At 47.9% G+C, this 11,499-nt stretch overlaps 1 protein-coding gene across 1 annotated transcript in view; it reads left to right on the top strand.

The window, feature by feature from the left end:
• CSMD2 (CUB and Sushi multiple domains 2) overlaps window positions 1–11,499 on the top strand; it is a 575,968-nt gene that overhangs the window by 286,445 nt on the left and 278,024 nt on the right. Inside the window, exon 6 of the mRNA XM_012812368.1 lies at window positions 876–988. Coding sequence (XP_012667822.1) covers window positions 876–988 — 113 coding nt within the window. The remainder of the gene's footprint in view (window positions 1–875; window positions 989–11,499) is intronic.

Below are 11,499 nucleotides of genomic sequence, written 5' to 3'. Positions count from 1 at the left end.
GTGGCGTCACAGAGGAAGGAAAAGAAAATTCTGTTTATTGAGCCCAGTCTGTGCCCAATACTGACTAGGTTCTCGGCCCATGGGGGTTCTCACGTACTCTCACAAACTCTTAGGGCTGATCGTATCTCATTCTTGAAAAGGTTAGGTAATGATTTCAGAGTCACACTGGCGAAGCCTGGATCTGAACCCAGATCTGTTAGCTACAAAACCAAGGAGAGTAGAAAGGCTTTCCTGGGAATGTGACGTTTGAGGGGATTTTCAATCAGTGTGCCCCGGCACACCGGTGTGCCATGAGAGGATTGGGGGGATACCACAAAAATTTTTAAAAATCATTAATTAAATTATTTTCAAAAGGAGTTGAAAGCACAGCAAGTATATCCTTTTTTTTTTTTTTTGATCAACATAATTTAAGTGTGCCTCGCAAGCTTACCTATACGTTCAAATGTGCCGTGAGATAAAAAAAGGTTGAAAAACACAGTTTCAGGGGCCTCCGAAAGTTGTCTCTGGTGACACAGATGTGCAGGAGAAAGTGCTGGGGGCAGGGGCAGGGTGGGGGTGTGTGTGTTCCAGGCAGAAAAGGACAGCTTAGGAGACTTAAGCAGGAGGCAGTTCACCTCACTACTCTACTGGTCTGAAGGATCAGTCCCCTGGTCTCAGCATCTCAGGGACACCTGGCTGTGGGATGAAGCGCTGGAGGAACCAGGCAAGCTGCTCAGGTCCAAGCTTCTGCAAGGGCTGGGGTGACACAGCCCTCTTTTCCTGCTCCAGCCGTGGGTGGAGGCCTAGCATGAAAAGGGAGTGGGGCGAGTCCTGACTGCCCACCCCCGCTCCTACCAGCTCCCATCTCTGACCCCGCCTGCTTCCTGTCCTCACAGGTTCACAGGAGCCAGCCTCCCAGCCCCCGTCATCAGCAGCAAGAACTGGCTACGGCTGCACTTCACGTCGGACGGCAACCACCGGCAGCGCGGCTTCAGCGCCCAGTACCAAGGTAGGCAGTCCCCCGGCACTGCCAGGCCTCCTCTGGGTGGCAGAGATGACACCCAAAGGACTCATCCCATCCCCATAACGGGGTCCAGTGTGGCTTCTGGGCATCCTTGCCTCTGGTGTCTGTTCCTACCAGCAGACCAGAAGCCTGCCAATCTGTATCTCTGTATCTGCCCTGTGGCCTTTTGCCCCAGGGAGTGACATGTCTGGGATTGTGTAGCCTGAGCTGCCCCACTCAGGTCAGGCTAATAATCTTAATAGTTAATACCGAGTGCCCACCAAGAGCCAGGCACAGTGCTAGCCGCTTGACAGGTACCCTGTTAAAGCCTATAAGGAAAATGTTGTCACCACCCGACTTTATGTACAAGGAAGCCGAGGCTGGGAGAAATTAAGCCAGTTTCCTAAAGCCATCTGAAGTCCTGCCTCTTGAGTCCAGAGCCCACCCTCTTAATCACCAGCCTTTAGCTACCTCTGGGAAAAGTGGGAGAGCAGCCCACATTTCCATTCCTTTCATTCTATCGAGAATATGAGTGTAGTACAGACACAGGCAAAATCTCTTCAGGGAGTATGGTAGCTTTGAAGCTCAGATCTGCAAAGAGCTGCCCAGTGGTGAGAGATCAGACCAGGAATGGCAGGTGGAAATCACCAGTGAGCAGATTTCTGCTGCAGTGATGAAGAATTTCCTAACACCAAGGGTCACCTATGGGTTGATCCAGAAGGGAGAGCTCTCTGCAACCGGAAGAGACCCAGAATTCCAGCAATGGATGGGAGTGGGTGAGGACGTTCTTTTTCAACATGGAGTTTATTTGAAGTACTCAAAATTGATAGGGATAAACAGCAAGAGTTAGACTCATAACATCCTCATTAAGTCTTTAACTATTACCACTCTCAAATGTTAGCTGGTTTTATATTGCACCCCTATTCAGGATATTAATAAGGCCCTGTACATAGTCCTGGGCCTCAGAGGCCAAGTGTCTGCCAGTCCACCCTGGGAGTGGTTTAGGGCACAGTGGAGCCTTCTTCACTTGACCCTGGCTGGGGTCAAGCTTTCTGGCAAGAAATTAGAATAAAATCAGCCCTGGTAACAAAAGCATTACCTTCGAAATCAGAACCTTTTATGAACGGCCTCAATTTTTTAGCCCTGGTAGCAGAACGTCTTTGCAGTATCTAAAAGATAAACAAGAAACAAACTTGATCCACTCGCATAACAAAGCCTTGCCCCAAGAGCTTTCCTGGAGACATTTTTCCGGTGCTGAGGCTCGGCCTCGGTGTGAGTGGAACAGCTGTCTGAAGCTTTCTGCTGTGTTTTCCACAATAGAAAAGCGGAGATGGATGTTGTAACGGTATCTGGTTTAATAAGTGCTAGGTGCTTCTAATATTTTAAGTTACTAAGGGCCCATATGTCATAGTAATTGGTTAAGATTTGACGCCAGACAATGGGCAACAAGAACCCACACAAGACAGTCTGTACATCACATGTGGATTGCCTGCCTGTGCACGCCAGTCCCTGTGCCAGGCACCAGATGTGCATTGCCCCACTTCATCCTTCCCACAGTGCAGTGATGTATATGTTTTTATGCCCCTTTTTTCCAGCTGAGGAAGCCAAGGCTCAGAGAGGTTGCATAACTAGCCCCAGGTCACACAGCCTATAAGGGGTGAAGCTCAAATTCATTCACAGGCCTCTGGGTATTTTGCATAAGCACAGGGCCTCTTTTATGGTCCTCTGGGTACATTCCGTTTCCTATTTTTAACCAGTAGCTTTTAAACTTTGTTTTGTTAATCTCACACCACTGTAGGAAAAACATTGATCACAACCCGGGACACACATACATCTATAGAACTAAACAAAAATGTCACCAAAGTGTCTTTACTCTTGCTAAGTGTGATGTACCCTGAAAATTTCTTTTCCATCTTGTAACTCCCGTTGCAACCTCTACATTAATTTCACAAGTTGTAGCAGGCAATATTGCACAATCTGAAAACACTGTTTTAGTTGCCTAAGCCCTGTCTCTTCTCTCTAGCCCCCTCAGCACAGTCTAGAACGGAGCTTTGCATGTTATTGTTTGCCAGTGTTTAAGGAGGGTTTTGTAGGTTTGGGGCATAAAATAAGTACTGTTATGAGTCCCATTTTACAGATGAGGAAAGACAGTCACAGGAATGATACCGAGCTAGCTCAAGGTCTCATCGGAGTGTTCGAGAGTTAGAATTTGAACTCCAGCAGCGTTAATTAGGATCTGGCATGCTTAATTACTGTGATTGTATCAGTAAATAGTTCTCCCCGGAGACCTTCTCTTTCCAGGATTTGCAGACTGAGGGAACACGGTGCAGGATATACAATGATTATTTAGTAACCCAGTTGGTGACTCTACAAAGCAAGGTTGCTCAGCCTCGGTGCTCAGTCACTCTTGATCATTCTGTTGTGGGGGACTGTTCCATGCATTGTAAGATGGTCAGCAGCACCTTGTCCTCTGCCCAGATGCAGTGCAGGAGGAGGGGAATACAAGGACTAGTGGCCACTGGCGCTTCCCCCTTACACACACAGTCATGACAAGCAGAAAAGTCTCCAGACATGGCCAAATGTTCCTCACATGCCAAAGCACTCCTGGTTGAGAACCATTACTCTAAAGGAATGAAAAGTTGGAACCACTGAAGACCAATCTCAGCTTTGATGTTGCAAACACAGTCCCAAACAGTGGCAGAGAGATCTCAGTCCGGGAGCCAGTAGGAGACAGAAGGTATAATACTTCATGCCTTTAACTGAAGAGGTGAGAGTGAGGTTAAATGAAGCCACGGGGATGATGAGGTCCTCAGGGACTAAACAGCCTGATGGCCTTTAATACCCCTAGAAGCATGAAGGGGCCAGGGAAGGGTGTGGCACAAGCTGGAGCCATGGAAGAGGGGCCTCTTGGCAGGCCTGAAAAGTTGCTGCCACCCCACAGTGTAGAAGGAAGGGCATCAGTATCCTCTTCCCCTCATCTCCCACCATCTGCTGCATTTCCCATCTGCAAACCCAGCAGGAAGCTGGGGTGAGGGAACAGGGGCCTGCCCTGTCCCGCACTGTGCCCTAGATGCTGACTGGCATCACCACCAGGCTCTCTTGCTCTCTAGCAGTACAGAGTTCAGCCCCCTGAGGCCAGGAGCAGGGCAGAGGAGTTTGAAGAATGAACTGGAAGGGTCCAGGAAGAATCACCAAGGTGGGATCAGTTTCCCCTACACTCAACTGTATGGCAGGAGAGTCTCCAGTGATTTATGACTTATCAGAACTAATGATTACCAATCTCTGGTAATGGACATTTTTTCACCAGGGAAACAAAAAGTAAATTTAAAATAAAGGATAACTTACAACATAGCACATTCCATTCTTGTTTCAGTCCAATCAGAATTTAGGGGTGTTCATGGCCAGACACAATTTTAATAATTTTAACACAGGGTATTGGAAGAACTGAGCTCTAGTCGAGCTCTGCCTAAATAGGATGGGAGCAGGTGGGCTCTTGTGTTCAATTTAATCAGCATTTTTGGTGTGGCAGCATAGAAAGATGAACACCACAAGGCCAATCTCTGCTCTTAAGGAGAACAGGTTAAAAAGAGGCACAGACATAAATTTATAACTTCTGTACAGCATAAGAGCTATATAATTGAGGCCTGATTAAGAGTTCTGGGGCTGGAGATAAAAGGGCAATTAGGTTTGCCAAAGGGGCTTGAGGAAAGCCAAAAAAAAAAAAAGGCAGTGACTTAAAGATGGGTCTCAAAAAGATCCCTACCGACAAGAGGAAGAAGCATTCCAGACAGAGCAAAGGCAGGGAACTGTGAAACTGCTCAATCTGCGGGACCACAAATTCACCGTGTGTCTAAAGCAGGAGCTGGAGGCCAAATCCAGTTCTCCACCTGTATTCGAATCACCCTCCAGCAAAGAATGGCTTTTACATCTTTACGGTTGAAGAAAAAAATAGAATAATATTTCATGACACATGAAAATTGTATGAAATTCAAATTTCAGTGTCCGTAACTAGAGGTTTACAGGGACACAGTTATGCTCATTCATGTACACGTAGTCTCCGGCTGCTGTAACTACTCCCCGGGGCAGAGTGGGTCGGTTTACAAGGGACACTGGTGGCCCACAGACCTAATAGATTTACTACCAGCCCCTCTGCAGAAAAAGTTTGCAAGTGTGTCACCTGGAGTAAAGGCAAGCAGGAGGGGCAGTAAGTGCTGAGTCCAGAGAGTGAGGTATGAGATAAAGCTGGGCTTGGTCCCATAGGTCATAGATGAGAGATGACAGCAAATTTTTAACAAAAGGGGAGACATGGTCACAATTTCATTTTAGGAAAGATATTTGCTTTAGAATCAAAATTGGGAAGACAGCTAAGAGTCTTGGGGAATCAGATGACAGGGGCCAAAGTTTAAGCAAAAGTTGAGATGGACAGGAAGAGACAGACCACAGAGATAATTCCCAGTAAACCACACAGGGCTCGTGGAGGGTGAGCAGGAAGGCGTGGAGGTGAAGGAGGTGAAGGAGGTGAAGGAGTCAAGGATGAATCCTAGGTTTCTAGCTTAAGTGGACCAAAAAAAAAAAAAAAAAAAAAAATGATGCTGTTAGCCAAGGTGATCTGGGGAAGAGACAGAGGAGGAATGGATTTTTTGGGACATTGATTCTGCGTTAGTCTTGGGATATCAGGAGTTAGTCTGTGGGTCTATAAGCTCAGAGTACAAAGTTCTGGGCCCAAGATAGAGATATGAGACCACTATTCCCCTCCCCATATAGATGACGTAAGTGATGGGGCCCAAAGTGTGATTGTCAAAGTGGGTTCCTTGGAGACCAAGGGGGCCTCCCAGCAGCTGGTCTGATGAAGACTGAGTAGATGGGGCTCCAGGCGTCTACTCTCACTTCAGCCAGAGCACTTTCTCTTTGAACTACGTATTTTGTTCAGTGGGTATTTACTTATGAGTTTGTTAAAATGATAAGTTCCTGTAGCTGAAGTGTTTGGCAAGGACAAGACTTTAAAAGACCTTAAAGTTCCTTTCAGTCCTGGTAGGCCCATTGAGCGGAGTGTAATCTGACTCTGCCTCTAGGCGGCGGTGTTTTCTCCATTTTTTTTCTCCCAAGTCTCCAGGGATGCTGGCGGGAAGAGCCTTTCCTAATGCAGCCAGTGGCTGGTAATCATACCTGCTGAGGGCCTTCCCTGGCAGGGAGGATGGTGCCTGCAATGTTAACATCCTCATCTGGAGAGAGGGACTGTTATTGACCCCACAGCGCTATTGGAAACAGGAAGAGATCCTGGTAAAATGTCCAATTCGTGTCATGAAACAGAACTCTTCAGCCCTCATAACCCACCGTGGCCTTGACTTTCTGTTACATAGTGAAACACGTGCAGTGGGAGAGAAAGATCCAGGCCTCTGGCTCCTCCTTAGAGACCTGCTCCTTGCCTCTGATCTGACCTGGTGATCATCTTCTGGTGCCTGTCCTCCCAACCTGGCCCCGCTGCCCCTTTCATTGTCTTTTCTGTCAAGTTAGCCTTGGTGACTGAAAGCTGGAAGATACTCTGTGGTGAAAACCACTGGCTCCTCTGCCTTCTAGAAGTCCTGTGCTGAGTTTGTCTACAGAACAAACTTTTTCATTTGAAAACAATTTACATTTACTGAGATGCTTGAGGCTTTTTATAGTAACAGCTGAAGCTTCTGTTTTGCACATGAACATGCTGGATTCTTGCTTGTGACTCACCTGCCTTCTCAGGCCAAAATGAAAGTGCCTCGGGCATCCCGTGGTCCACACTCCAACTCTTTCCTCCTACCTTCGTTGGTCTGTTGAGCTGCCAAACTCTTCCCAGCCTCATTTCCAGGCCTCTGTGGGCTCTGCAAAAATTGCAGGTTGTTGCTGCCTGGTTAGAAAGCCCAGGCCAGAGGCCACAAAGTCAAGCTGCTGAGTTCAGTCAAAAAGTGAGCCTGTTACCAATGGGTGAACACAAAATACAGCACCCCTCACCTCCCTAGTTTTAAATGTAACCTTCTCCTTTTGCTGGGAAATAAAATTACAGCACACATTCTTCTAACTGTCATTCATGCATTCAGTCATCAAACTGTTGTTAGGAATTTTCTGGGTGCCTGGCTCTGTGGCAGTCCCAGGATGTAGACACACGAGCTGGTGGGGGCAGCGCCTAGGACATGATGTTGCAATGTAACAAGAATTTCAACCCCAATCTGAGTGATGTCTTGAGGGGGGCAGTGACTTTCAGCTGAGAGATGTACAGACAGCCATGGGGAGATGGTAACCTTTGACTCAGGCCCTGGTTACCTACTCCATTAAAGGATATCTCAACCAAGCAGAGAAGTGGAGGAAAGAACGTTCCAGGTAGAGAGAATACCATTGCACAGATAAGCAACTAAAACCCGTAACCGATGGCTATAGTGATTCCCTTAAGTATCTTTCCTTTACTCATTTTCACCAGCTGAGTTCACTGAAGTTGTTAGTGAATTAGTTGCCCACTAACAGTGGCTAAGCGCTATTCCAGGAATTAGAACATGCCACCCCCAACACCACCTCCCATCTGCCATCCCAGGCCCTGCTCTTCCCTAGCACGCCCAGCGGCTACCAGGTTCTGCGGTGGTGAACTGAGAAACCACAGCTGGAGCATCTGACAAAGCAGCTCTTCCCACCTCAGTTGAGCCGACGGTTATTTTTTCCGCCATGTTCAGATCTCTGAGCACGGTGCATAACCAGCTTCTAAAGAGCTTTGCATAATTCTCTCAACTGTCAGTGATCCTTCAACACCTGCGTTCTTAGCAATGGTTATTACTAGAATTTTGAGTGTTCTTTTAATTATTTCTGTATTAATTTTTTACTCTTCATTAGCTGGAGCTGTGACTCAAAGGATGAAATGCACCAGAGCCGACCACTTATTCCATGTGTCTGGAGTCTGTTTCTTTTCATTTCTGTCCACATCGTTTTCCCCATCCATCTTCAGTGTGGCCACTCCATCTGAAGTTTTGCTAGATGTTCATTTGGGGAGGAGTCAAGGTTAGTGGAGCGGCTCACTCCCACAGAGGAGAGTCTGAATCCAGTGAGATTTTAAGGAGCTGCAGATTCCATCCACTCCTCCACTCCCACAGCACAGGTTAGGCCTCCCTCTCCTCTCTCCTCCCCTAACAGGTCCTCATCTCCCACTAGCTCGGCCCAATAACTCATGCTGCAGACTAGAGAGGCATTTGTATTGCCAGATTCTTCTAGCTAAATGTGTACCATGTGTCCCGCTAACCTTTACAACAGCGGGGAAATGTCTTGTAATTAACCAGAATATAAAGGATGAATGGAGCAGCCTGGCAGTCTCCTGTAGTCATTATCATTCAGAGGAGATGAATGCACCTAGTAAGATTTCCATCAACCAGTTAGAGCCAGCACTCTTCTCCTGGGAGTCCTGACTTTGTTCACATGCAGTGAAAAAAAAATGTGTAGAGCATACGCGTGTGACTTGTATTTTGTATGTGGCTGTTTGTAGCCATGTGCACTTGAGGACGAGCTGGATATAGACGTAGATACGCATGTATGCCCGGAGAGGGACACATGGACGTGGGCGTCCACTCCGGGTTCCATTTTATCTCCCCTATATTGACTGTTCCAGAATAGTCTCTTTAGAGACCAGTGGTTTCGTGTAATATTGTTGAAAAAGGCTAGTGGATGTTCCACAAAAGAATACCCAAACAACAGGAATGAATACCTCTCAGAAATTCTCTAGCTCCTTGCCTGTTTTTTTTTTGGACAGAGTCTCACTATGTCGCCCTTGGTAGAGTGCCGTGGCGTCACAGCTCACAGCAACCTCAAACTCTTGGGCTTAAGCGATTCTCTTGCCTCAGCCTCCCAAGTAGCTGGGACTACAGGTGCCCACAACAACACCTGGCTATTTTGTTGTTGTTGTTGGAGTTGTCATTGTCATTTGGCTGTCCCAGGCTGGGCTCTTTCCTGCCAGCCTCAGTGTATGTGGCTGGTGCCCCACCCACTGAGATACCCAACTCCTGCTCTTTTGTCCATCTGCTGGATTTGAATTTCCTTTTAGACTGTATCTGCTGGTTGTGCACTCTGGAGGCCTGGAGGGGCTGAGGGGACCTGCCCGCAGTCTCTGATGTTTTGCACCCTGGTCTGTTGAACTAACTCATCAATGAGCTCATTTTGCAGCTGATTTCACATGGTGTCCCATACTCCATGATCACAGTCCACCCGAGTGGACTGTTAAAACACACAAATCAGCTACGTGGAAGTCAGGGCATGACCACTTCCTTGGAATTGCTCAAGAACTGAAACCTCAACATGGGGGAGTTTTTGTTTTTGTTTTTCTTTTTCTTTTTTAATGCCAATATCCCCGGTGATAGAGATCTTGCCCAGAACTTACCGCTCAGTTACATGACCCCATTCATCAGCTCTCAAGTGTGTGGGCCAACTGCAGGTGCCCTGTCCCCAGAACCTGGGGCTCGCCAGCTGGGCCCAGATGTACATCTTTCAGAGACTGTGTTATTGGTAGGAGGATCCTTGCCCAAAGCTCTGCAGCAAATGCAGGTCCCCAGGATAATAGGATGAGGACAGAAACTCTATCCTGGTGGTCACAGACCACATGGCTAATGCGACCTCTCTACCCAGCCCAATGGAATGAAAAGTCACCAAATTCACAGGCACATTAAGGAGCCCCTGTTGATTTCAGCTGCCTTCTCATTCTGTTCTCATCACCTTGACAAACTACATCCATGGGAAGTAGCAGGACACGAAAGAGGAAGAACAGAAGTTAGTCCCAGTGTGAGAGGTATGATGACATCATCACGCTAAAAGCTGCCCAGTGAATATTAAGCACTGACCCATCAGGTCAGACAGTTCTTCCTGGGGAGGGACAAGTGGAGAGGACATCAGAAGGATGCCTTCAGGGCCTTGAGAGGAGCAGGAGGAGGACCATTTTCCTCCATGCAACCTGGAGGAGAGGGAAAGGGAGGGTTCCTATAGCAATGCTTCTTGTGGCCACCTACATCTCACACACTCCCACCAGCAGCTGCAAGGAAAATCAAGCAGCTTTGCCCTGGGAATGGCCTCCCCTGACACCAGATCCTGAGAGAAAGAGACTAGCACAACTCTGACCTCCCTTCCTCCTAGACCAAGTACTCTGAGCTGTCTCTACCTGGCCTCCAATGGGCTTCACTGGGTCACAAAGAACGCTCACCCACCCCTGTCCCAGTGCTTGAGCTGTTGTTGCCGTGCTGGCACTGCTCCTGTCCTCCTTGGGATGGCAAATCAGAGGGATTTCCCCCCGCCGCACCGTATTAGTGAGACTTGAATAATGCATATTTTCTCACTAATTCCCTCTGTCTGGTAATGGGCCCACGCTAGTGTTCATTGGAAATTTTCCTGCTGGATACACACGGAGAGTGATGCACATTTATAAAAGGGGGTTGAACGCGTGTTGGGAGGCTATGCCTGTGGTAATAACTGAATTTTGTCAGGCATTCAGCATAGACTGTGGCTTGCCAGGGGACAAACCCTTGGGGAATTTTGTGAGGTGGCCAGAGAAGGGGACTGGGAGCCGCTCCCTTGCACATCTGATCACTGTGGCTGTGGTTTGGGGATTGGCATGTCCCCTCAACTCCAGAGCAAATACTGAATTTTCAGGGGCTGAGCTCAAGGTGGGGAGGTGGGGGACAGATCCTCGGGAAGATTGACAGTACCCCTGGCATCACTTTGGGACCAGACACAAGGAAATAAGCTGAGGCTCAGCTGGGCGCAGAGCTGCCTCCTGACTGTGTGGCCTACAGCAAGGCACCCAAACCACTTTGAACCACCATTCTATTATCCACCAAGTAGGTTTAATAACTACCAGTCAAGGTCATTGACAGTATAAAGACCAAATGGAATGAGGATTGAGTGCCACCAGGCACTAACTACATGTATTCCAGGCACTGAGGACACAGCAATGAATAAAAATCCCTGCCTTAGTGGAGTTTCCATTGCAATGTGGGGTGACAAAAATAACTAAGTAAATGATACAGTGTGTTAGAAAATTGGGTGTATAAGTAGAGAAGCAAGAGGGCTGGGTTTGGAGGTATCACTTTAATGGAGCAATCAGAGAGGGCCTTCATGAGGAAGTGTTACTTGCACGAACTCTTCAAGGAGGGAGCGAGTTGTTTGCACAAACTCAACAGGGAGCAAGTCATACAGCTATCTCAGGGGCAGGGAAGCATTCTGGGGACCTGGCAGGCTGAGGAAGAGCATGCCTGGCATAGTGTAGGCACATCAGGGGGCCCAAGAGGCTGGAGAGGAGTGACTGAGGTTGAAGATAGGGCTGGGGAGGTTGAGGGGAGAGCAGATTGGTCCTTGCAGGCCATTTTAAAGATGTTGGCTTTTACTCTGAGCAGTTCTGAGCAGGGCTGTAGCTTGGATTGACTTATGTTTTAACAGTATTCCTCGGCTCTGGTGCTAAGAACAGACTCTATGTGGGCAAGGGTGAAAGATAGGAGACCATGGTAATGAGGGGAGAGGTGTCGGCAACT

The sequence above is a fragment of the Otolemur garnettii genome, unplaced genomic scaffold (assembly GCF_000181295.1).
Source record: "Otolemur garnettii isolate 467f Iridium unplaced genomic scaffold, OtoGar3 scaffold00204, whole genome shotgun sequence".
NCBI classification, from domain to species: domain Eukaryota; kingdom Metazoa; phylum Chordata; class Mammalia; order Primates; family Galagidae; genus Otolemur; species Otolemur garnettii.
The sequence above is the reverse complement of the archived record's forward strand: the minus strand, read 5'-3'. Positions and strand labels throughout refer to the sequence as shown.